This window comes from Brienomyrus brachyistius, chromosome 1, assembly GCF_023856365.1.
Source record: "Brienomyrus brachyistius isolate T26 chromosome 1, BBRACH_0.4, whole genome shotgun sequence".
Lineage (NCBI taxonomy): Eukaryota > Metazoa > Chordata > Actinopteri > Osteoglossiformes > Mormyridae > Brienomyrus > Brienomyrus brachyistius.
In genome coordinates this window covers 2,595,691-2,623,264 of record NC_064533.1, presented here as the reverse complement: position 1 = coordinate 2,623,264, position 27,574 = coordinate 2,595,691, and the positions used below count along the sequence as shown (strand labels likewise).

The following is a 27,574-nucleotide window of genomic DNA, read 5'->3' as shown; positions in this document are numbered from 1 at the left end:
TATCTGATTACTCGTGAGCTGATTACTCGTCACTTGTTTCTGACACAGAACCCATCGCATACTTCATATGGGACTTAATTTCCAGATATTTTATTGTGTTTCATGGAATTCCTAGTATATTAAAATGATAAATCCCATCCTGGCCATTGCGTGTATAAATAATGCGGAAAAACTGCAAATTGTCTTTATCTATTAAACCATGCCTTTATAGCTAGATCCTATTAAAATATCAGGACTGAAAATACGTAATAAATTTCAATAGCAAAAAAAAAGAAAATATGCAAATAACGAAGATGAATGAAGAAGTCCTTCAAACCCCACGAATGATAAGTGGGGTTTTTCAATAAAACGGCGATTCTCGAGAATAATTTAATTTGCGCTCAAGTATTTACCTGAATGGGGTGGAATACAGGTCAGACAAAAGACTTATTAAAATTCTTCTTGTTATTTCATAGTAGCCTAATATTAATAATTAGATTCAGTTTCGATAAACTGGAAGGAGATTAATGTGGATTTGAGCGTGTATTATCCCTGGTATTATCCATTCAAGTACCCCTTTGTGCAAATTAACGATGGATCATCTGACACCGCCTGTCGTACTGGTTAGCGAATGGTTTCCGCCGCGTTGCTGCTGCTTTGCATAGTTCCTTCTCCCAGCACATTGACACCGCTGGAGGATCGTGCATAAGCTACACTCCTGCAAAACTTCTGCATTGGCATTTTCAGGGCGGATGGCAAACGTATCAAAATCTCGCTTCAATCTGCACCAGCACCATCCAGCACATCACAGCTAAATTTTATTTGTTTTAGCTTGGTAACCCAGGTGGACCTCGGGCTTTTTACCACGTCGTTAAAGGTCAGCGAAAAATCCCCAAAACATGAGAGGAGTACGAGCCGGCAGTGCTCCGTGTGATGGGGAATGGCGCTGGCATGAGCAGGGAAAGCTGAAGGCGAGGGGCAATAACTCGTGAAAGAGGAGCAGAAAGAAGGAGGGCAGCGCGAAGCGACAGCGAGCCGTTGATGCGAGAAGACTGATGGCCTGGATCTATAAAACGCTGTTTTTGCAGCGTGCTGGGCGCCGCGTTGCAGTAGATTAGGGGGAATGTGTCCTAACGAATGTTAGTTAAAATGCCCAACTCTTCAGCCTTGCCTCCTTTGTAGAACTTTAACACCTATATTGTGTTTATTAATGATGTTTTTAAAGTTGGGCTTATTTTTCCTTTTAGATCTGACCCATCTTAGCGCACTGACGTGCGTGCTGTATATTACACTTAGGTGGTAGGGCAGAGTAAAGACCTTTATTAGGCGCACTTACAGCATTTGGATGATGGCTCATCATTCTGACAGCAGCAGCGACGTAACGACAATCACTGAAGCGAAGAGGAATCCAAAGCTTGCAGATTGCAATGGCTGCGTAAAAACATGTGTCATCCTCCTTTCTCAGGACGCCCAGAGCGGCTCGTGGCCCAGACTCCTGCTCACTAACATATGGGGTCCCAACAGATTGTCCTCGGCGGTGTGCGTGCTGTCTCTCTCCGTTTTCCTGGGACTGGTGGTCAAACGCGTGGACTGGGAAGCCGAGCTGAGCGGCAGCAGTGAGAGCACACAGTCCGGCTCTTCTGCTCATTCCGTGTCAAACTGCGCCGGGGAGCTGCTGCTGACTTGCTGGCATTTGCTTCCCCCCGTCTCCACCTTCCTGTGTGCCTTCTTCTGGGTCGGCCTGTATCTGATCCGCTGCGGAGTCCCCATAAAAACTTCAGTCTTTCTGCTGACCGTTTACCATGTGGGCGAAGCAGCGGCGGGGTGTCTAGTGGACGGGACGGGTGACCGGCTGCTGTACAGCACGGCGATCGCGGTGCTGCTCGTCTGCCTGGCAAGCGGGGCATTCATGGTGCTGAGACTCCAGCGAGGACTTTCCGTCGTCGTCCTCATCAGCGCGGTCAGGACAGTCTCCCTGATCTCCCTCAATAAAGTTCGGGCCAGCTGGAGACCGTACTTGGCGTACCTGGTCGGGGTGCTGGGCATCCTGCTGGCGAGGCATGCTCAAAGCCTCCTGCCGTCCGAAGGCATCCGCAAGGAGGGCTGTACCTCCATGACCGTAGCGGCGGAAGATACCCCCGCATTTAAAAGGCGAAGGAGGTCCAGCTCCGTAATATCCTCAGACATGGCAGAGAGACCGTCCAACAGCAAGTCGCACAGGAGGACATCGCTGCCATGCCTTCAGAGGGACCAGGTAAGCAAGAGTGTTTTGTACCACCTCTCTGCCGAATATCGTGTAGCCTAAGTAAGTGTGCAGGCTTTGCCGAGGTGGTATTTTGGTTTTACGGTCGACGGGCTTTTGGATTTGGGAGTGTGTCAGAATGCAGAGTCGAACAAAGTGCGGCTCGGTTCTCTTTCAATGCAGAAGCAAATTATGTGGCGTAATTGACATTTGCATTCGTTACATGTAGTATTGGAGGTAGGTTTATTTTGGCAGACGTGTATTATTATTATTATTATTATTATTGCTGATATTTAAGAAAAATCCTAACATGTTTATTCACGTGTCTCTTTGGTAAGAGCTTGATATAGTTAGTCCGGAGTTTATTTGTGATATTGCATTTACCCCGATATACGTGTAAAATATGCCTGCGCCGTTCTGCAATCTGCACGCTGAGCGAAAGCTTTCTGTAATATAATATGAATGTTTGGTCATATACAAATATGGTACTTTGGTGCCGGTGGGGCTTTGCATTTCATTTCATGCAGTTTAATGACACTCCCGGGTAGAAAGGAAAAGCACATATGAGAAATCACACAGCTAATGAAGTCAAAATAAAGTAGATTATCAAAAGTCATAACTTTAAGTGGAACACTCATTTTTGAAACTAGAAATTAAGAATTCAGTTGTCTTTGGGATTTATATTTATAAAGGGCATCACTTTCGTCGTCTGGTGGGCAGGTTTCACGTTATATAAAAATATAAAAAACTGCGTTTTAAGATTTCCTCCTAAGCAAAACAGTGTAACAACATGTATTCATTTGTTATTTACTTGTAGCACAACTGTAGATGCTTAAATGTTCTGTCAACTAAATTACATTTTGATTTTTTAAATAATTTATACTGAAAACTGGACATTTTCATTTGTGCAACCTAAATATTAAATAAAAGCATATATTTTGATTTTTATGGCGACAAGAAACATTTGTTAAATTATCAGTTTTGGACCTTACTAATATTTTCAGAAAGAATAATCTCAAAAACGACAAGCAAACTCATCTTTGTGGTCACGAGTCACACCAATACGTATATATTTCTGCTATTAGGTATGACTGATTATACCTACGATTTCCTGTCAAGTGGCTCTTTTATCAAACAAATTGCAACGGTGAAAACTTACATGAAAAACAGGTATTGGCGTGGATCGATGGTCTTTTTGTGACTCGCACACTTTCGCCTGGACACGGATTAGTAAGGAGGGTTACGTGTAAGACGACTTAAAGAGCATCAGCATCTTGATTTGAAAACAATAACTGGTGAAATAGGTTTTTGACATCTGTGCACCTGTGCATAACTGAAGAAAAAATTACACACACACACACACACACACACACACACACACACACACACACACACACACACACACACACACACTCACGCATATATAAATATGATATATATAGCCTATATATAATTATTTTTTCGATGTTAAATTTGATTTGTAGTTGCACACATACGTATAATACGTATGCATAATACGATGTAACAGAGACAGGCAATAAACTTATTTTCCTGCACGTTGTGGCACAATGTTAATTTTCTTTTATATTTCCTTACCTGTAAATAAGATGAATAAAATGAATGTTTAAATTTTGACAATTTAATAATAGGAAAACAATAATGGTAGGGCGAGTAGTAATAATAATAATTACTACTATTACTATTACTAATAATAACAACAATAATATTGCTATTATTCCTAATAATAATACTAGTAATAACAAATTAACTACAAAATACATGACTTGCTCTGAGTTGTTTACGGACTTGCCTTTCATGGAATACAAGCCCTCTAGTGACAAGTGTGTGAAACTACAAGCAGTACCGCTGGAACAGCGTCTGGTCGTAACCTTGTTCCTTCTAAGTTAAATTGTATTACTTCTTCGGTGTTTAATTTTTACTTTATGAAGCTGCAGTGACCAGCGCCACTGCAGGGGGAATATAGTGGATGAATATAGGGCACATGGTGAATATGGCGAAGTCAAACAGAGATGATAATTTCCTATCACAGTTTAGGTCCAGCTGATGTATTCTTCAATATGACAGCGTTTGCTGGTGCACTGTAGTGCAGGATTGGAGAACGTTCCAAGGTGTCCACGTCGTCAGCAGAGAGGTGGGCGTCCGAGTGCTGCTAAGTTCCTTGGAGCAAATTTTAAAAACGTTTTAAAGCAAACTCCTGTTACTACTTTGCAATTGCAAGCCCCCTGGGGTCACCCCAGCTTTTCAAAAGGCTGCACCAAGGAGGTTTGTGATTGGTAAATCCTGGCCCTTTCTTAGCTTCCTTTTGTGGTGTCTGCACGTGTCAGTCACTCTGCTCAGTCAGAGTGAAGACAACCAGAACACACTGGATTTGAAGCTCACTGGAGCACTTCAAAAACAGGACACGCCTTTTTCTGGATACTTCCTCTGGGTCTCGGGTGGAGGGGGCCCTGTTCCCTAACGGGATCCGTTCATGGTGCAGATTACCCTGCCAGTAGCCACTGACTCCCTGGCCGATGATGTTTCATTGTCGTTAAAAGGTCATTATTGCTTTATAGCACCAGCATCACTTCACTGGGCCATTGACCGAGCTCATTCAAAGTTAGTCTAACTTATTCTATTCTGATTACATATTTGGATGACTTTGCACAGCTGCCAGTAACCCATGTGTGCGTACTGTGTATGTCTGCTGTGTGTGTTTCCTCTGGGTACTCTAGTTTATCCCACAAGTAGAAACGTGAATTGTTTTACTTTAAATCGTCCCAAGTATATGATAGTGTGAGTACATCCTGCATCTTGTCAGTAGTGTTTGCTGCCTTGTGCCCTGTATATAATGATAATTGATGCTTTACTGGGATAGTTCCAGAGTCACTGTGACTTTATTCTGGATTCTCTACTGGAATTTGCAGGGATGGAAGGTTTTGTTCCATAAAATGCATCCAGAACAATCTCAGATCTTCTCAAGGAGCAACTGAAATCATCACTGGATGTGCACATTTTCATGTCTTTGTTACACCTGATCTTATCTGATGCAGTCTGCAATGATCACTGTTTGCCATCATGTTTTGTACAAGTTAACTGTTTGGTTAGCACTTGATAGTCAGGTATGTGAATGAAGTAGTGTAACGCTCCAGTTTTGACCACAAAGTAATTCGAAACAATAACAAGTTACCACATAAATATTACCCTGGGTATCAGATAAAGTTTGTATTTTTCATTTAGCTATCCAAGATGTTTGGGCATCCAAGATATCCAAGTAGAAATTATTTAAATAAACATGAACATTTTTGTTTAAATATGTTTAATGGTAGCTGTTTTCTTTCTTTCGCTGTATCTCAAACTCAATATATTCTTCATTGTGGTTTTATCCTAAGTCACTAAAAATATTTCTCAGTCACTTGTGTGAACAGCCATGCCTGTTTTGTTAGGTACCTGTGACAGGGTCCCACTTTCCCTTCCAGCTACGTGCTTTTTGCGTGGAGAAAGTAGGTCACTTGAGGTTTGGCTCATTGGGCAGAGAAACAATAGCAGGAGGCCTGTCCACTGAATCGCGGTAAAGACAGTGTGTTTTGGAAGCGTGTTGCGGGGTGTCTTTTCAATATTGGAATGCCTGCACTTCCCACAGCTGCCACAGGGGACTACATGGAGCCCATTTACCACACAGAGTCGCTCCAAGTGGTTAAGGCTCACTTAGACTAACCCAGCATGCCTGTCTGGGAGCCTTGGGAGGCTTTTCGGACCATTTTACCATCGCACTCCCGACACCCATCATGCAATGCGGCAAGGCTCCCTCCACCCCCTGGGTCTGCCTTGCCCGTTGGCAAAATCCCGGCCCCATTCTGCTGCTACTGTTCCTGGAGATGGGAATCCTGACTCAGAGTTTTACAGCAGAACAGTGGCATGATTGAAACTGGTCTCCAGTCAAATTCAACTCCAGTAAAAACCATTTGCCTGAATCCGGCGTGTTCTCATGTCACCCCAGTGTGATGGGGGTTGCTGTGTGATCTAGGAATTTCTTCCCTATTCAGATTTAACAACATGCGCTTCACATTAAAATGGTAACACCACTGGACCCGTCAAGCATTTATAAAGCTGGCTGTCCGTGTCTTGGCGCCTTTCACATTCACCTGGTTGAATTTTGTAAGTATGACTCACAGCCTTCCGTATCCCTAAAGAGAGAGGAACAGACAGGGGCTTTGGTTTTTGAAGGTGAACGGATTCTGAGCTGTGCCCTTTGCCTGACGTAAGCCGGACTCCCAAGAAAATTCCTGGAAGTGCAGCAGTCCTAGGTTTTCCGCAATTGGAGCCAGAGTTTTCGCTGTCACACAGAACTAGGTTTCACTGCGTGTGGCCACATTTCCTTTTTAATTGGCTAATTAGAGTCCTTGTAAAGCCAAACTTTCACCATAACCATGACTTCTGTGCTAACGTGGGAGAGGTGGTTTAGAAAAGCCCATTAGCATGGTTATTTTTGGACAAGTTTATTCATCTTCGGTTTTCTCTTAGGCCAGGGCTGTCTGTCGTGTCTTTTCCCAAAATGCTTTGCAGGCAGAGAGCCCATGGCCGTCCGTCATTCTGTGGGTCACATGCCGGCACGGGAGGGCAACATAAGTGGAAGGACTGACGCATCTCTCACTGCGGGCAGTCAGTGGTTGGCAGGTGCCCAGTGTCTAGTTCTGACGTTGGTGTGCAGGATTTATCCAAGACTCCCTGGATGACTTGGACACTCCCCTTCCTGTTGACACAACGCCAGTCACGGCATGTTCCTGGTGGAAGTCCTGGTGGATTCCAACTGCAAAGTGAGCCGTGCGGCCATTCTTCCCCAGGAACATACTTCTAGGGAATTAGATGCCGTCGGATTCTTCTATTAAAACCATACGGTCCCAGTGTGTGGAGTATTGACTATTAAAGTTCTGTCCGTCGTGTAACCGACGCATAGCTGCATTTGTTTTGGTTCTGACTAGTTTGGAACTGCCACTGCGGCCGCGTGCCAAACCTCATTGGTTTGAAAGCCAGACCCCCTGACCCTCTCCAAACATCACTCCGTATCCAGAGAGAGGCCGTCCTCCTGTGTCAACAGGTGCTCGGCACTTAATGAATGGTCCGTCTTGTACAACCGAGGGCTCCGTGGAGGAGGGGGCTGAAACGGCCTCAGGCCTGAATCTCTGATTTTTTAAAAGAACTTTTCACCGCATCCCGTTGCAGATTCTCCTTCTTCAGTGAACGTGGCAGCTGCCTGACCCCTGCTGACTAGGAAGCGTGTATGAGATTATTTCCTGCCTTTAACCCCCTGCCGAAATAGCTCTGCGTCTGCTTCAGTCCTCCTCCATACACATCCTGGATGTGTTTATATGACCTGTACATTTATGGCTTCCTCATCATTCCATGTGACACATAATGGATGTAGTACTGTAGTGCCGCTGTGGATGGCCGATGTTCTCTAAAGTGGAAGGCGACTCCAGGGGCAGTGCAGTAGACAGATCGATGAAGTGTTCATTATTCAGCTCCAGAGACTGTTTAGTCAAGTCGGGCGAAGATGGATCCTTGTGTCCGCAGTGTCTGAATGAGTGGTTGAAGGTTCTTTCATTCAGGTCCGCTTTTTCCACTGTGGCTCCCCCTCCAGAACACTAGCTACCCCTGTCATGTGTAGACTCATTTGATATTGACTGTGAGCATGTTTCCCATAGGGCAGAGCTTTCTCAGTTCATGCTCTGAATTCCTGAAGGTCAAGGGGTGGGACCTATTAAGAAAATCAACCCCCACCCTTAAAAGGCCTCCTGGTCAGCCTCATCAAACTCATTCCTCCATTAAATCACATGCTTCACCCAAAGTGTGCAAGTGTTGTTTGCATCTATTTTAGCAGTTTGTTGATTTATACCTGCGAATATTGAGGAATGCATTCTACATTGTCATTTTTTTCCCCTTCTAGAAAGACTCCCGCCTCTGTAATCGTGAGAGGTCACAGCAGGCTGTAGGGACAAGGCAGTGCATGACTTGTCAGCGGAAATGGGGGTTGTCCCGAAAGGCACCTTGTCACAGCTGATCTCATCAGCATTACCCAATCAAGACGGTTAAATTGGCAGCAGAGTGTGAGCTGATGTGTCAGACTACGATGGACAGGGTGGCTTGTGAGGTCACAGCCCCCACTTTCTGTGGTGGTGGGCCTACAATGACGCTGACAAACCTTATTTTCGTAAGGGCGACTTCCAAATGCCTGCAACGTCAACTAGCATCGGGTTGGGTCTAGGATAGGTTCCTCCGAACTAAAGCTAAAGTAGCTAAAGTTCCTCTGAACTTTTCTTGATAATCTGAAGATTTTCGTCCAAGGCAGTGTGGGAATGATCCCTTAGTGAAGACTTTCGGTCACACCAACTATCTACGTCATACATGTTTTTGCCGTTTAGTGTTCATTCTTGTGTCGGAAACAAAATAACAACAAAACAAAAATATTTACATATCTGTATACAAAAAAGGCAGTAGGTAGTCTAGTGATTAAAGAACAAAACGGCTGACCAAAACGATAAGGTTCAAGGTCCAGGAAGTGCTCAGCTGTTACTCCTAAGGTAGTTAACCTGAACTGCTTAACATGTTCCTTGAACAGTGCACTGTGCAATTTATGTCTTAAAGGCATTCATGGGTTTAGGCTATGGGTATTTGCATATCAGATAATTGCTCAGGCAATTGTATAACATGCAGCTGGTAGTGTTTTTGACAATTATTATGTTCTTTGGTTGTGTAATTCAGCTTAAATGCATGTGGGCTAAATGCATAATTCAGCTAATTGCATGAAGCTGTTTGGACTCTGAGCCAGACGCTCACTGGGTTTTTGTGTTTGGTTAATTGTGTGAGAAGTGGGCTGTTTGCCTTAGTACGGATCTTGTCTAAAAGGTACAGTGAATACCAGCCGTGCTCAGGGTACAGCCTCATGAATCCTTGGGTTGTCTTGTTGCTCCATTGGTGGGGTTAGGGTGTCACTGACATAATGACACATGGAGAGGAACGGGGACGGGCTTTAGAAGGAGAATAAGATTTTCTGTGTTTTTGTTAACCCAGCTTGTTATGATGTCTGAGAGCTGGGATAAAAAATTGGATTCTAGCACTTTTGGAATAATCCACAAAAGAAATCATCAAACACTTTGTTGCACTGCAAAACCTGTTAGTACTTCTTTGTGCTCCAGAATCTGTGAGAACATTTTTACATTCTAGGATCAGTAATTATTTACTTTCTAGTTTGTCAGCAGTTCTTCATGGGAACTTTGTCAGTTCACTGTATGAAGTGATTTTAGTCTCTATACCAGCATGTGGAATATTGACTAAAAGCTTCTTAATAGAATTACTTGTTATTGTGTTTTGATTGTGAGCACGCAGATGTAGTGCTGCAATGGCCAGGTTACTAAGCACAAAACAACAAAAGAAGCCTGGGAACTCGGATTGTCTTGTGGCTTCAAACTGTCCCTTGATCAAAGCTCAGGTAAGAAACAGAAAAATAGGTTGTTGTCAGTTCAGGTGCATTTGATGGTTTTCAGCAGCTTCCAGCACTTGCAATCTGACTGAGAATGTGTACTGAGGGCATTTTGAACACAGAAGCACTCAATAGCCAGATTGATTGACCTTTCAGAGACACTCGGTATGCCAGAGCATGCCGGTGCATCATTAATTGCGAGGGAACGGGCTTGTTTATTCATTTTTGTTTACTGCATCACATTATACATTTTTGATTTTGCAGACATGCCGGGCCTCTCATTTCAATAATTCAGCCTAATGTTCAGTGATATTTGTCTGGTTGATGCTTGCAGCTGCTGATGAATCGGCAGCTTTCAAGAGTGCTTCTGAGAGCTGGGCTTGATGCCCTGGTTCTGATAAAAGCCTGCAGAAAAGAGCCGCCCCCCACCCTGGGAGAAAAGCCCAGCTGCTGAAACAAACCTTGGAGTAGTTCATTTGCTGTGAATGGCAGCATAAGCTTGATTAGAGAGAGCAGGTGACTCTTCGATAGCTGCCAGTGTTTGGGCGGGATGCACAGGTAGCACCTTGCAGATAGAGAATGACTTTATGTTTTTTGGTTGGAGGGAAAAGAATAATCTAACAAAAAGACCTCACTGTTTAGGCCAAGCAAATTCAATATAGCCCATTGTAGCTGGCCAGAAATTAATTTGTCCAGTACGTTTTCCAAGCTAACAGAAGTGTGTGTCTGTATGTATCTTAATAAGACAGAACGAGAAGGATATTGTAACCAGTGATAAATATGTAATTATCTTTAGAGACCTTTGAGAAGCAGTTTTGCTTGACAATCAGAAAATAATGAATGTGTTCAGAAATCTTAAACCTAAGGAAAAGTGCTGTGGCCTGAAGGGAAGGTGAAAGATGTTCCTGCGCACCAGGCTGCCTGTTTGCGCCTGTGGTGTATGCCTCAGATCACACGCACCTTTGGGCAAAGGGATCCCTACAACTTCAACATCAGTGAGTGGTGTTTGTGAGAGAAGATATAAAAATACAGGAAGGTATTTTCTGTTCATCCCGAGAGGAGACCACAAGGATGGAATCAACATGATCTGAACCCATTAATCACAAAAAGGTCCAAGCCTGAGGTGTTTAGTTGTATGCAAAGTTAGAATGGCTTTTGGTCGGGTCTCTTGGGTGATTCTGTGATGCACAGCGGTAAAGATGTCCCCTTTAAAACACTTTGGCAGTGCATTTGAAATTAATGGTCTGCCTGTAATGGGAGCGACTGTTTCGGCATACATCGTTTGAGCAGTTCTTCATCTTGCTTTTTAAAGCAGAACTTTGATGGTCTCTGAAACACTGTTCTCCACCCTGTGGTAAAAACCTGTGCCCCCATCTGTTTGCATCATCATCTAGGGCTTCGTCCTGACTGAGCTCAGGGAGAATGGCTTTTAAATGCTTCAATGAACAAGCCATTTTCGTTGTTTTTTTCTTTTTCCTTTGGGCTTTTATTTATTTGTGTTTTTGGCAGCTTCAGCATTTAGTTGAGTGGTTTTCTTTCAGTGAGGAAATACTGCCACCCTGTCCATTCTGGTTCACCTCTCTTTGCACCTTTTCACACCACTGGTGTTCAGTGACCTGGCATCCCACGTGTCTGAGATACTCCAAAAACACTGGGACACGAGCTGGCTTTATATGGGACAGATTCCCCCTACTGGTGTTTGTCAGACGACCCAATGGGCACTTAAAGTGTTCACATCTAAAACATGACCAGGCGTTCTGAGGTCATCTGGATCCCCTATGCATCTGGATTTTATTAATCTAGGAATCTTGGGTCATGTGATTTAAGCAGCTCCTGGCTCCCAGGAGTTTCATGGATTTCTAGTCATTGTAAGCAGGGGAGCTTTAATGCAGGCTGAAGTCAAGAGACTTCTGACCATGTTAACATGCCTCTGTTTGTAGCTATTGTGACATATGGGGAAAGCTTGATAGTTTTAATATATAATAACGATAAATCAGATATGAAGTTCGTTTTAAATTAGACGTTTGTATAATAAGAACTGAAACGGCTTATTTGTTTTCCTTTTGCGTTTCATAAATCATTTAAAATTTCATTTCTTGTGCTCATCTTGGAAACGTTTATCAAATGTCAACCTGCTTCCTTGTTACGGTTGATTAGAAAGTGGGAGGGATTTCAAATAAGTCGCTTGCTAGTTTGAATGTGAACCAGTACAAGCTAACCGCGTATGATGTTTTACGTCCAGGTGTGTCGTGGAATAGGGCGCCTCCAGCTACCACATCAGGCTTGTGACTGCAGATCGTCATTTGGATCGCCGTAAAATGGGCGGTGGGGTGACTACTGAGGAGTGCGCGGAAAGGCTGTTCATGATAACGTTTAAAAGTCTGGTATACGGACACACCAAAGTATCCTTTCCTGATGAGCCAGGAGCAGAAATAGGAGATCTCCCTTTTCACCGTGGGATATGGCCATTTCCTGTTGAGTAGATTCCGAATCTTTATTACAGTTATGCGGACACGTATAACTATTCCGAAGACGGGGGAAGCAGAGCTTGCTTTACACGCTTTTAATTGAGAAGGACTATATTTTTCTTTTTTGTTACAGCAAGGGCTTCCCCGCTGCTTATGCAGAGCGCTGCACAGAGCTGGGCGCCGCGCGCTAAACTCATGAGCTCGAGACGGCTTTCCAACGTTTGTTGCGAAAGCTGGGCCTCGCGGACGTCAGCTGGCCAGCGCGCGCGACGTGACCGTTATATAGCTTAGTGGAAAAGAGGAGCTGCCGCTTCCAGGAATCTGCTTAATGTAGTGTAACCGACGGCTTCACGTTGGAGAACAAGCGCGACAAAGTCCCGCTAGATTGTGTTTAGCCTTATAGCCCTCGTGTTTATCTCTTCTGTCAGAAGAGCAGTACAGAAAGCTCCAGCAAACCGCGCTAGCTCGCCGGTGAGGTAGCCCAGGTTTCTCCGGTTGTGCCTTGGCGCAACGGGAGTCAGCGAAAGGGTTATTGGCTATGCTTTTTGAAGGTGTGTAGGATTCTCATCAGCTTGTTACACACCGGGCCAACACAAATTCTGACATACTGGATCCAACTTTAAAATAAATAATCCATTCCGCCCCATGCTAGGTAACCCGCACTCGGTTTACCAATCTGACAGGGATCCGAACCTGAAACATCTTAACTTACAAGCAGTTTTTGCTTTTGTTTAGCCTTACTTTTTTCTTAACATTTTTAAGGTTTGCCGTCTTTGTGCTTCTCACACTCTCTCATTTCCTCCTTCCCTCCCTCTTCCCAGTCTCCTCAGCCTTTAACGTTAGCTAGCGGAGGTGAAAGCACACTGGGAAATAAATGGCCCCTTTAGTGTTGATCTGGGAGACAGACGGGGGACAGTTCCAGGAATGTGACGTCTGTGCAGACCATTAAGGAGGGTGCTGCCGGGCTTCTGCGCGCGCGTCTGTGTTTGTGAGCGCTGCTGCAGATGCATGTGGCGATCAGATGCAGGAGCCTTTTGCGGGCAGCCAGGAAAGAGCCCCGCGGCAGCGGTCTCGGACACACGTGCCACCCAGGCCGGCGCGCTGCCCCCTTAAACACCCTCCCCGACCTCGCTGTCTCGCCATCATTTCATTATCGAGCTCTTTGTGTCCACTTAATGTCAGGGGGGGCTGCAAGGTGCAGCAGAGACTCATCCAGACCCCATGCTCTGCCCTCTCATTACTGTCGTGAGGACTTGTCTCTTACGCAATGGAAATCCATGGTTTAATGTCCCCACCCCCACAGATACACACGGCCATCCACTAAGCTCTATTAGGATCTCTCTTCGTTTGCCATTATTGAATTTTGCCATATCTGCTATGAAAAAGGGTTGCTGGAGGTACAAAAACGCGGGATGAAAACACGCCATAAAGCATTCTGGGAAAACCTTTTCTTTTCTTCCCAGAATGCCTGTTTCTTTGTGTTTGTATTGTTGCTTTGATATAACATTGAAACTTAATGTTAGGATTAGGGTTCATGCTTGCTTTCATTATTTTGTCTCTTTTTGGAAGCGAGGCTGAGTAGTACAGTTCAGGACTAACCGAAGGATTTGAAATTTTTAGTAGTTTTTGGATGGTAGAGTGGAAAAATAAGACTAGTATGTCTCATATCTGCAGGCTGTCTCTGAATGCTGCCAGTACTCATGTGGCTTTCATCTTTTCAGCTGCAGATCTGTTAAAGCTCATAATTTATGTTACATGTACAGTACTTAAGTTTGTATCCATGGCCCGTGTATTGGATGGTAGTGTATGAACCAGGGCTGTCACTATCCATTATATCAACAATCGAATAATCTACCGAGTAATCTAACATTTCTTCGAGTAATCTTTTATATATTTATATAATTAGCATACGTATATAATTAGCGCGAGGCAGGAATTAACCAACCATTGCAGGATGAACACTGAGTAACACATATGGTCAGTTTAAGCACACTAGTTCATTTAAGTCGCATGTTTTTGGACAGTGGACGGAAATCGGAGCATCCTCAGAAAAATCACCACGCAGGCTAAACATGCAAACCCCACACACACAAAGTGGCGGTGTGGGGCAACACGGCGACTCACCGCACCAGTCTGCCGCCCTGACAGGCTTTCACAGTGTGTGATGTTAATTTCACCGTGGCATTTCAAACACATGCCACTGTCACATTTCAAGGACCGCGATGGTCTGCTGGCTTCAAGCTTCAATAATTTCAGCTAAAACATTTTTTTTAACTCAGTTACTGGAAACGAAACTTAGTAAGCTTTACTTTATTTTAATAATGGTTCATTTTGAAAATGATCTAGTTTATGTAAAAATAAATAAATAAAACAAGTCTAAAGTTTACCACTGCTGCTTTTGCTTGAACTCTGCCCACGCATTATGCCTTACAGGGTTGGCAAATCTCGCGCATCCGCTTTCAGGCTCTCACGCAAGAAGTCTTACTGCAAATCTATATTATTCCATTATAAACCTAAAATTACCTACATTTAAAACGTTGGGGTAGTTTGCAGACGGTGCAGAATATTCAGAAGGTAATAAAACTTACATATACGTAAATGCGTGTGCAGACCTATCTCGAACTGAAAATCTCACGCCAGTCAGTTAACCAAAGTTGGGAACCTTGTATTATGTAACATGATGCGGCTAAGCGATGGGGCTGACCTTTGTTTTAGTAGCGATTATTTTGCCATGCAGGAATAGTAAAAAGTAAATTAAGCAAAATAATTTAATTCAACGCGATGACACAAAAAGGCTATAGGTTACTCCGAGAGGCTAAATGGCACATATCTTTGGTTAACCTCGCATTATTTATTTTCCCGAATATCTATGTTTAAGATATACTTGCATTGCAGTCGTTCTGTGTTGATATTTAAGTTATGCTTTGTCGTACTTAACAGGCAACTGCAATTTCATTCACTTTTAAGATAAATGAAATTATTTGGATCTTCATAGGCTACGAGCCTCTTCATATTATTATTGTGTAATCGAGAAGGAAATTTTTAATCAATGTTTTTTGGAAATCGAGTTTAATCGAATAATCTCTAGTACAAACAATATATGAACTTGGTTGCATATTAACATAACATTATGTATTATTTTTGTCTTTTAGTAAGTTAGTCATCATTTCACAACCTTCATCTAATGTTTTTAGTTGTTGGCCCATTAATCATGTCTATAAACACATGTGTGTTTATTTTCAGTGGGATAATTGGTTAATATCAAGTTCTGAGAAATGCTTGTGCTCTGGTTTAATCGCCAACTTGTGTAACATGGACCGCTCTAAGAGGGATCATCGGACAGCAGGGCACAAAACTGTATAGACCAAAGCTTTTGGCATTTTTCCACTGGCATACAGGAACCTAGCCATACCTGTGCTGTACCATAAAGAGAGACTAGTTATAGCATGGTTCCAGCTCGCTTTGGTTTTCCACTGCAGATGGGTCAACTTGGTAAAGGCGTTGCCAGGCTTGGAGAGTGACAGCAATGTAAAACTGAAGAAATGCTTGTTTAATGTTCACCCAGTGTATATTATGATTTACTGTGTGGTAATTTCGGCTAATACATCTCTGACAAGCTTATGTTAGCCTCAAACAACAGCAGATTTAGCATTCGCTAGCATAGATTTGTATTACAAATCCATTCCTTTCAGATGTTGTAATACTTTAAGTAGATGGATGGAGATCTTCAAGTTCCAAGTTATCAGGAATGCATCAATACATGTGTGACACTTCTAATAATGAATAATAAATAGAATTGCAATTTTCTCTTTCAGAGAATCCTTGTGCAGGACACTCGAATCCCCATGCATTTGACCAATCAGATGGTGGTGACGCAACCAGCTCGGTTTGGTCATGCTTTCGATCTTGCTAGTAAGCAGGGCCATGTCAGTGTGGATATGGCTATTAACGTACAATGGAAAACCATCAGTTCGCGGTACAGTTTGGGTAAGGCTCAGTCCTTGGTGGTAGTGGAAAAGCTCCATAAGTCATTACTTGTAATCAAACTTGCAAGCTCAGTACTGTCTTCTCTTGATCTGTGGTAAAGAAATATGCATCCAAATGGCCATTGCGTGGGGTGAGGTATGTCAATAAATGTATGCAGTCGAGTGTATATAGTGTGTAACAAATGACCTGATTTGAAGAGTGGTGCGGGTTTCGGACCTCTTATGACATAGATGTAAGTAAATAATCCCATAATATCTCCCACACTATAGTTGACCTAGGGTTAGTAATGTGGTCTCACATCTGGCAGAGCACTCTTAGCTCTATATGAGTAGCATAGTTTGAGACCTGATGCTGGGAAAGGACACATGCTGTGCTTTACAGTCTAAATGTGATGTACACAGCCGCTGGGATATTTCAGTATAGGAACTGTGACCATATTATACACTAGGAATAGTAAGATTCACTGACTCACATCAATGTACTTGCATAAAACTTCACGATGCAATTGTCCCAATTAAAAAAGTGAACATCACATACAATACTGAGTTAAATAATTTTGATTTATTAATTTTGTATTATTTATTTAGTTTACATTTGGTGTTAATAATGTTCTTGGGGGTCATTATGCTTCCAGGCCACAGGAGGGCACGTCTTTTATTGCATGCTTTATTGTGCTTGTAAGGTGTTGCACGCAAAAGCAAGCTTTCTCCAGTGTCTGTGTCAGGAAAGCTAAAATCAGGGGAATAAAATTGAGCCATCTGTATGTTAAATATTGAAGCATGTTTGGTGAATTTTTGAGATGGGTGAATTTTTTTTTGGTTAATTTAAAAAGCTTTGATAAAAGGTAATGTGTTTAGTGATTTTCAAAATTATATATACATCTTGTGTCATGGTTCTCACTATGGTAAAGTTCATTAGCAACAAGTTCTTTTGGAACAAATGCTTAGTGCCTACCATAATGCTTGAGATAAAGACACATTTTCCTGTGCTCTCAGTTCAAAATTTAAAATCAAACAATTCCACTCCATTAAAGTGTACACTCCAGACTAATATAAAGTTATTTGCATAAATTTTGGTTTCACTTTGTAGAAATTACAACACTTTTTATACATAGTACGCCTGATTTCAGGGCACCATAATGTTTGGGACAAAGCAATGGGAGGTATATTAGAACAGTCATGTTGCTGTGGGGGGAATGTCGACCTCGGCAGTGGCATTCATGTCTCTGGTAACTCTTGCTATGAAGTCAGTAGACTGATTGGAAGAGTATGGGGGGTCATGAGGTCGCTGGAAAGGGGTGTGTGGCGCTCCTAATATCTTTACAAGAGGATGAAGGTCTAGGTCTTTAGAGTCCTGGTGCTTCTTGTCTTGCTACTGTATATAGCTGTGAGACATGGACATTATCCAGTGACCTGAGACGAAGACTGGACACGTTCGGTACTGTGTCTCTTCGGAGAATCCTTGGGTACAGCTGGTTTGACTTTGTGTCAAATGAGCAGTTGCTAGAGGAATCCCAAATGAAGCACATTACTTGCGTTGTAAGGGAGCATCAATTACGGCACTATGGCCATGTAGCACATTTCCCTGAGGGTGATCAGGCTCGCAGGATCCTCTTTGCTGAGGACCCATGCGGCTAGACCAGGCCAAGGGGACGCCCAGGTAACACCTGGCTGCGGCAGTTGCATGGCGATTTCCGGAGGGTGGGACTGGACCGCGTATCTGCCTGGGGGATCAGTGACTGGGATCCCAAGGAGTTTCGCTGTGTGGTGGGTGCGGCAACGTGCTGCACCAGCGCATGCTCTCCAACCTGACCTGACCTGATGTTTAACACTTTGTTGCATATCCCTTGCATGGAATAACCGTTTGAAGTTTGTGATTCATAGACATTACCAGGTGCTGAATATCTTCTCTGTTGATGCTCTGCCAAGCCTCTACTGCAGCCATCTTCAGCTCATGCTGGTTCCGCTGGCTTGTTCTTTCTTGACTTGTTTCTTCTTCAGCATATGGATGACATGCTCAGTTGAATTTAAATCAGATGACTGGCTTTACCATTCAGGAATTTTCCATTTATTTGCTTTGAGAAACTCCCAGGTTGCCTTAGCAGTATGTTTGGGATCATTGTCTTGTTACAGGATGCAGCATTGTCCAATGAGTTTGGAGGCATTTACTTGAACTTGAGCAGATAAGATGTTTCTGTACACCTTAGAACTTGGAATTTAGTGTGTAACTGCCTTCAGCAGTTACATCATCAATGGAGATAAGTGTGTCAATAGCTGTGGCAGCCATACATGGATAAGCCATAATACCCCTACCACCATGTTTAACAGATGAGCTGGTATGCTTTGGATCTTCGGCAGTTCCTTTTCATCTGAATACTTTCCTCTTGCCATCACTCTAATACAGGTTAATCTTGGTCTGCTCTGTTCATAAGACCTCTTTCCATAATTCTGCAAGCTGTTTTAAGTACTTTTCCCACAGACTGATCTGCTCATCCTGTTTTTGTGGCTAACTGTTGGTTTGCATCTTGCAGTATAGCCTCTGTATTTGTTCATGGAGTTTTCTGTGGATAGTCATCTCTGACTGACACACCTGCCTCCTGAAGACTGATTTTGATCTGTTGGACAGGCGTTTGGGGATTTTTCTGTATCATAGTGAGGATTCTTATGTCATCAGTAATGGATGTCTTCCTTGGCCTGGCAGTCCCTTTGTGATCACTGAGCTCACCAGTGCATTCTTTCTTCTTAATATTCCAGACAGCTGATTTTGGTAATCCTAAGGTGTGACTAATGTCTCTCATGGTTTTATTCTTGTTTTTCAGCCTCACAATAGCTTCTTTGACTTTCATTGGCACAGCTTTTCTCCTCATGTTGAACAATGGCAACTACAGGCTCCAAATGGTAGAAGCAAGCCTAGGTATCTTATCCCTGCACTAATGAAGCCAGTGAAACACCTGAGTAATCACAAACAGCTGCGAAGCCAATTGTCTCAAACATTATGGTGCTCTGAAATGAGGGGGACTATGTACAAGTGCTGTAATTTATACATGGTGAAACAAATACATGCAAATAATTTAAAAGTTTGGAATGTGCACTTTAATGTATGAATTATTTACAAATTTAAATCAAACTGAGGAGCAGAGGGGTAAATCATGCTGTTTTATGGACATGGAACATGATGTAGGTGGGAAATGAGGTTGGCGATCCACTTACAGCTTTACGACAGGGAACCAAACTACAAGAACCAAACAGCGCAACCACACACAGTAACTTGAACACACAGAGTAACATCTCACAATCACCAACTGGGGAAATGAAAAAGGGCAGGAACTTAAATACGCTGATAATGAGGACTAACAGAAGACAGGTGTGAATCTTCAAAAACAACCAATTAACCAGAGCAACAAGATGCAGGTGAAGTAACTAACAGAACACAGAACTAAAGAAGACCTGAAACTAAAGAAACAAGGAAATACATTGTCCGGCCAAAAAAATTGTCACCATTTGAATTTAAACCAAGTACTTAATTAAGAGCCAGTGACTGGAGCTCAGCAACATTATGCAGCAATAAGGTGAAGTCAGCTGAGCAACTAAATCTCCTGAATGGCCAAGTTATCCCATCGATGGATTTTTTCTTTCGTAACAGCATGGGCATATTCCAGGACGATAATTCATTGGGCTCGAATTGTCAAAGACTGGTTCGGGGAGTATGAGGAATCATCTTCACACATAAATTAGCCACCACAGAGTCTTCACTTTTACCCCACTGAACATCTTTGAGATAACCTGAAGAAGATTTTATGGAGTGGTTCAACAAACCCATCATTGATACAAGATCTCAACGAGAAATTAATGCAAATCTGGATGAAAAAAAAATGTTGAGATGTTGCATAAGCATGTGGAAACAATGCATTGACAAATGTGCACCATAATCAAAGATAAATTCAGTCCAACGAAATAACATTTTTTGGCCAGGCAGTGTACTACACGAGGACAAAATCAAGAAAGAAGTAAAACAGAACATAACCAAGGCAGGAGCAGAGCACCATTAACAAGAGAAATTAAACACAGGGATCAACAATATCAAACTACTGCTAAAGCAGTAAATAACCAACACTTGAGGCTGGTCTTGAGCTCATGACCAGCAGGATTATAACCACACACTCAGCCCATAGAGCTATGCGGCAGTCTAGAGAGCTGGAGAAACACTACGGACTTGAAGGACAAGAGACAGGGTGGCAAACCGGATGGCCAGCAACACCTGCTGGTTAAACGGAAAGGAGACACAAAGGGCAGGGTTGGACGGCACAAACCCTGACACTTTATCTTAAACATTATGGTGGACACTCTATAACTAAGCCAGTAACTGGTTAAATATTATTTGTTATATTTTTGTTATATTTGCCCATATGTTATGGGGCTAACAATGAAAGGTTTAATTAGTGACTATTGTAAACGGTTGCGTGCAAAAGCAAGCTCTCTTGTGTCTGTGATGGGAGAAGAATCGCTAGCTCCTTATGTTATGGGATAGGGAGGAAAAATCTTTAATACAGTCTAAAGTTTTTTTTTTTTTAAGTTTGCTATTTTTTCTTTAAATATTTCTTTAAAATATATTTTATATAGATTTAGCCCTACAAGCAAATCTTTAGCTTTATTTTGTATTTAAATTATATTCACCTCCAGAATGTATTGATCATCACCCACCTCCCTCACCATGCCACGTCACATCACCAACATACCAAAACACAACACAGAGTATCCCGACAGGAGGGTCCCGGACCTGGCCAGCACCTCCTCCACCACACCACGTCACATCACCAGCATACCAAAACACAACACAGAACGCCCCAACGAGAGGGTCCCGGGCCCGGCCTGTACCTCCTCCACCACGCCATGTCACATCACCAACATACCAAAACACAACGCAGAGTATCCCGACAGGAGGGTCCCGGACCTGGCCAGCACCTCCTCCACCACACCACGTCACATCACCAGCATACCAAAACACAACACAGAATGCCCCAACGAGAGGGTCCCGGGCCCGGCCTGTACCTCTTCCACCATGCCACGTCACATCACCAGCATATCAAAACACAATACAGAACGCCCCAACGAGAGGGTCCCAGGCCCGGCCCGTACCTCCTTTACCACACCATGTCACATCACCAACATACCAAAACACAACGCAGAGTATCCCGACAGGAGGGTCCCGGACCTGGCCAGCACCTCCTCCACCACACCACGTCACATCACCAGCATACCAAAACACAACACAGAATGCCCCAACAGGAGGGTCCCGGGCCTGGCCAGCACCTCCTCCACCACGCCATGTCACATCACCAGCATACCAAAACACAACACAGAATGCCCCAATGAGAGGGTCCCGAGCCCGGCCTGTACCTCCTTCACCACGCCATGTCACATCACCAACAAACCAAAACACAACGCAGAGTATCCTAACAGGAGGGTCCCGGGCCTGGCCTGTACGTCCTTCAGCACGGCACGTCACATCACCAACATACCAAAACACAATGCAGAGTATCCCGACAGGAGGGCCCCGGACCTGGCCAGCACCTCCTCCACCACACCACGTCACATCACCAGCATACCAAAACACAACACAGAATGCCCCAACGAGAGGGTCCCGGGCCCGGCCTGTACGTTCTTCAGCACGGCACGTCACATCACCAACATACAAAAACACAACGCAGAGTATCCCAATAGGAGGGCCCTGGGCCTGGCCTGGCCTGTCCACTGGAGTTATCAAGCGGGAAGTTGCACATGGTCAGTGTTACATTAATATTTAATTATCAGTAGAAGCCCTATGCCTTGATTATTTAGAAATGTGACTAATAATTTTATTTTTAGATTGATTCCCCCTCTCTAAACTATTTCTCAAGTGCACTCTCATTTCTAGTACTCCACTCCTGTAGCTAATTGTCTGCAAGTCTCTTGGCCAAGTCTCATTTGAGTTGTCGGCATGTCCAGCGATGCATCACACTGTATCATGTCGAATCGTACTGCATTTGCAATAGAGGTGAATCATTGTATCGCAATAGTAGTTGCTTCAAATGTATCTTTAATGTATCAGATCATTGGCAATGCATGGAGTGTATTGCATTGCCTCAGATGGAGATGCACATCCCTCTTGCATACTGTAGCTGGTAGGATGTCTGAGATCTCAGGTAGTAAGAAGACAGAACAGGAGAAGTCAAAGCTACGCATTGCCCTTGGGTCAGTTCTCCTCTAAAGATATGTCTGATCTCCCCTCACATCTCCTGCTCAACATCAGCCTGTCCACTCGTGAATGGTTTGACTGCGGCAGGGTGGGCTACACCTCCCAGCCAGCACAGGGCACTATGAGATTCAATGATTTCTGTATGGGTTTGTCACGGGGCACACCCAGCGATCTATCACGGTGTCCAGCCAGGTTCAGTCTTTCTGCAGCATCGGTGAAGTGTGGTGTTTAGCTCAGCGGGTTACTGGCCTGTGCCCATGTCCAGCAGAGTAATCATATTACCACTGGGCCCTTGAGCAAGGCCCTGACCTCCAAGTGCTCCAGGGGGCACTCTTGTACAGTGCTTGGACAAAGACTTCTGCTTAATGAACAAATGTTAATGAAAATGCTAATGAAAAAAAGTGTGTTCAATGAGAAACGGGAGGTCATTGAACACTGCGATGTCATACAGATGTTAAACCACATCTTTCTTCTGTATCACTGTCACTGCAAGAACGTGTTTTCCATTGCTGGACATGCACACTGAGTTCTGTGTCCCTGAATGCTCTTTTCAGTGGTCTTTTAAAAACTTCTGCTGTACAGTGATGTACATTTAAATGAATGCTAGGCAGTATGCTTTGGCTAGCCATTACCCTTACTAGCAGTTTTTTAAAAGAATAAACAATTCAGGTTTTGTCAAGCAAGGCTATGCACGGCCGTCATTTTAACTGCTGGATTATTTATATAATGCCAGGTGTAAGATTTAATGATATTACTTTTTTTACCCTGAACCTGAGTTGCATCCCTGTTGCATTTTGGTTTGTGTGTTTTGCTTAGTTTAGCCTTAGAAGTTGATTTCCTAATATAAGTGGAGCAGTTCTTTTGGAGGTACCTTGGTTCTCTTGCAGTCCCCAGAAGCCGGCCGTTTCTCCTCCAGCCCCCAGAGGAAAGTGGAATTTGTCTTTTCTGAAAAGGCCAAAGAGAGGGAACCCCGTACTGTAAACAAACATTTGCAAATCCGAAACACTGGCAGGCCTCCCCAGCTGCTTGGGGTCTAAGCATCAAATGTGAAGCATGCGCTTCTGTTTTTTCTGCTCTTCTGTTTTTTATTGTGTTTTTCCCCCCCAGACGAATAGTGTACTACTCTCTCTCTTTTCCCTTCACGTAGCTTTCTGGCTGGTCTTGCCTGGCAGTGTGGAGCTGCTAACTACAGCAGTGAATGTGGTTTGAGGGTGGTGGGAGGTTTGGGGGTGTCCCAAGCTTGGTTAAGCACCACGACTCTTTGTCTCTGCCCCTCACCGCGTCTGTCTCTACATAAGCTCTTATCTGTCCTACAGCATTTTAAGCTGCAGGAGGAATGCGGCGGGGGCGGGGCTGTTCCGTGACGTAAGCGAGGTGACCCCCGACCTGTGTGCCATGGAATGTGCCCTGACGTGACTGTTTCCAGCAGTTACAGATGGCGAGCGGTACTCTCATGTTCCTCTTTTCCGCCCCTTAGTACCAGTGCCATATCGCCAGCCCGGCCTCCGCCTCTCCTTCTGCTGTTGCCATGGTGGCAACGCGGCTTGTCGAGAGAAGTCCTCTTCCCCACGAATGGCCTCTGCTTGCCGTGCTTCTAACGAGCCCGCTGCCGCTGTGAACATGACCCCCGGAGATCTGAGCAGCGCTGGCTTCCGCCGGTTCTCCGTTGGCTCGCGTGATCCCGTAACGTAAGCTTTTGCGTCAGCAGGCTCTGTCGCTGCCATGGAGACCCAGCGTGCTCCTTCCCCAAATAGGGAGTTTTTACCATTCAACCCTGGCGCGCCTGAACCTCAATCATCGTGCGTGGCTGACATTCCTCATGCGCCCCCCCCCCCCACCCCTTGCCGTTTTACCAACTGGTTCATCATGCAATTCAATACTTTTTTCAGCCACCCCGTCACTTGAGAGTGCCGGAATTAATTTCCATTCCAGATGTGTTCCTTGGGCGTAGTGCTCTGATAGACCCCAATGAGTCGCTGACCTTTCTTTCAAAGATTTGCTTCCCATTTAATTTTGATCCCTCTGTTGAGTTTTGCTTTGAGAATTGGAGGATCACTCCAAATATTACATCTCCGTGTTCTGTTGCCATTCCCAAGCATCTCCATGAATGACTCCTCAGTTTTTTTTTTTTAAATGAGCATTAATTTATGCCTTTTATTTTTAACAAAAATCTGAGCCCTTGAGGGAGGCCTACAGCACCAATCCAACTTATTTTTATGTCTGTTGCTAAACATCAATCTCTTTTTATCATGACTAATACTTACTTCTAGCCTGGCTCAAAACCTGATACTTTTGTTAATGTTCCAAGCTGATGTTTGTTTGAATTTTGAATAGTGATTTACCTTTATTGCGAGCCAAAGGTACATGAGAACTCAGATTTATAACCACTAATGCCTGTTATAAATTATGTATGAACTTAACTTTGATAACACCTGATAATTCAAGGATTTTTAGTATATATTTCCAATTGGTGTAAAACCATCATTACTCTTCTGCATTTGTCACAGAATGCATAGAGTGGAATAAAAGTGGCCACCATAGTGTTTAACCATTAGCCTCAACTTATATTGTAACTGTTCGGGTGGTGGGCGTGCAGCTGGTAAGTAACAGGAACCCGATACTTCTCCATGGGAGAATGTCTGTCTGCAGAGGGCAATGACATTCTGTCAGCAGCTGATGAACTCAAAGGGGGTCAAAGGTCAGAGGGTAACACAAACAAAGAATTGCTCTGAGATTTATTAAGCATACCTCTGTGTGGCATACTCAGTCAGCCTCACATCCTGGCATGACCTCATCTGAAGCTTCTTATAAATGGTCCATCATAAATATTAGATGTTTTAGAGCTTCCCCTGATACCAGGGTAATGTCTTGGAAAGATGCACAAATATTCGGAAGATTTGTGCTTCAGAAAAAAACTTTTTGCCGGCAGTAAATTTGTTACTTTATATTGTTGTATTTCTGTGGTTCTTTTCTTGGTCTAAGTTTACAGGTGACTACAGATATATTGCCTACATGCAATTCTTATTCATGCTTTGCAACATCTTGTGGAAGCACTTTGAACGGCATGTCTGTTCATTTGTGTAGTTCTACACGTGCAGTAATTCATGCACATAAAGATGCTTCAGCTCAGGCTTTGTTCCAGTCCTGCCATCCCTATCAAAGCACTTGAATAAAAGGCACTTTCAAAGCAGCAGAAATGTTTGTTATTGTTTACCTGAAGGGTGGAGAAATCTTAGTAGCCAAATTTTCCTGCTCTTTGTCCTGCTTTGCTACTTTCCTTGCATATTACCTCCTTTTTCCCCAGGCTAAAACACTCACTCTTTCCTGTTAAATGGGGATGTGGTTGACCTGGCCTTGAACACAGCCTTATTTTATACTTGGGGTTTTATTACTGCGGAGCCTGCTTGACTATCACTACACAGTTTTGTCTGACACCCAGTGCAGGAGGAGTGTAAGGACTTGATTTACTTATTGTGCCCTTCCATTCTGAACGATTCACATGGACAGAAATTCGTCATTGCACGTGTGCGCATGTGTGTGCACGAGGGGGAGGCAGGTGACAATACTAAATCCAAGTGTTATTAGCTTCTGGTTTAGCTATTATATTGATTTGGAACACCAGAGATGCTCTGCTGAGGATATCGCGTGCTGTCACAGTCGCTGTGTTTCTAGTATCCAATGGGGTCTCTGTGGGCTAGCTATTACGGCAGCTGAACAGGGTCGTCCAGGGGGCCGTGCTGCCCACCCACACCAGCTGCATCCCCAGCTCCTAATGAGGCCAAGCAGGCCTGCACGCTTGGAGGAGCAGAGCTGACGTCAGTGTTCGAGAAGGAAATGGAAAAGTAGAGATGGTTTACAGTGAACGGGGCCTGGGCTTCACCGCTCTGCCTTTGAGATCGCTTCCTGCCACAGCCACTGACAGCGCACCATGCTCCCTCACTTGCTGCAGGCTATTATTTATATGACCTCTCCCCATGTGCATGTTCAGCATCAAGTGTGGCACAGTCACGCCCATCATGGGTTTGACTGAACACTAAGTGTCCAGGTTCTGATTCTATGTCATTCCACCCTGGCTGGCCTGAGTCTGTCATCGTCGTCGCCTCTCATTTTTCTCTTTAGAATTCAGACTTGCTTACAATAGTAGACAAAAATTTGATTGTGGGTTGGAATCACCACAGGTTGGAGGAGGATGGACACAGGGGTCTGGCTGGAGTTTTGGAATATCTGCTCACCTGTGCCAGTGATGAACAGGCAGAAGCAGTAGGAGGCTGCACATGAATGACCTCCTCTTCTACACAATTCGTCTTCTTTCACAGTGTTGTCACATTACTCTTACAGGGTTAGACACTGAATGCTCGCGTATTACGTTGTCTGGTTTTTATTACATTAATGAACATGGTGTAATAGAAGAGAACATTTCCCAGATGGAGAGGAGAGCCCAGTTGCCCAGAGTCTGTGGTTTTTATTCCAGGGTGGCCTCTAATTTTGCTGTATAAATATGGCCCCTGTCCCACGTTGTTCATTTGGAGCAATTCTTTACTACTTTATTTTATTATGAATTTAACAAATGCTCTGTCCTGAATTTATGATAGAACATCTACTGACCCCCGCAAACAGTGTATGTTTACTGTCAAACGGAAAAAGTGCAGCCCCAAAGAGCACCCTAAGAGCACGGAGATGATGTCACAATGCTGCCGTCCCAGGGAAGCGTACCAGCTGTCTGAACGTTACTGGGTCTGCATTTCAGCTTTTGTGGACCCTGAATGATGGGGAAAATGAGGCTTTGACATGATGTGGCTGCTTTAGCCCCCTTCGTTGCTGGTTTGAACCGGTCACAGATTGATTTTAGTTCCTTTGTGAAAACCAGAACAAACATTTCTTTCTTAATAACCTCTATCATGATTAGTTACTTTGGCCATGGAATCAGCTCCACCATTTGGCCACGGTGGCATAATTACGCATAACCCTAATTCATATTGCTGAATTAGCTTTATATGCCGAGGTGTAGAGCAAGCAGCCAGTGGATCGGGGTACGCCAGCCCCACCCTACTAGCCGTCATGTCACCAAATGCCGGGGGTGTGGGAAAGACCAGGCTGCAAGGAGTGGTGAAATCTTATCTCGGGCCGGTGACGCACTCTCCTGACCTTGAACTGAAAGGCGCGGGCAGGTTCTGAGCCCTGCAG

The 27,574-nt window shown here is 44.0% G+C and overlaps 1 protein-coding gene across 1 annotated transcript in view; it reads left to right on the top strand.

The window, feature by feature from the left end:
• Positions 1-676: 676 nt before the first annotated feature.
• LOC125709304 (cGMP-inhibited 3',5'-cyclic phosphodiesterase A-like) overlaps positions 677-27,574 on the top strand; it is a 70,226-nt gene continuing 43,328 nt past the window's right edge. The window contains exon 1 of the mRNA XM_048977644.1: positions 677-2,233. Coding sequence (XP_048833601.1) covers positions 1,325-2,233 — 909 coding nt within the window. The 5' untranslated portion in view covers positions 677-1,324. The remainder of the gene's footprint in view (positions 2,234-27,574) is intronic.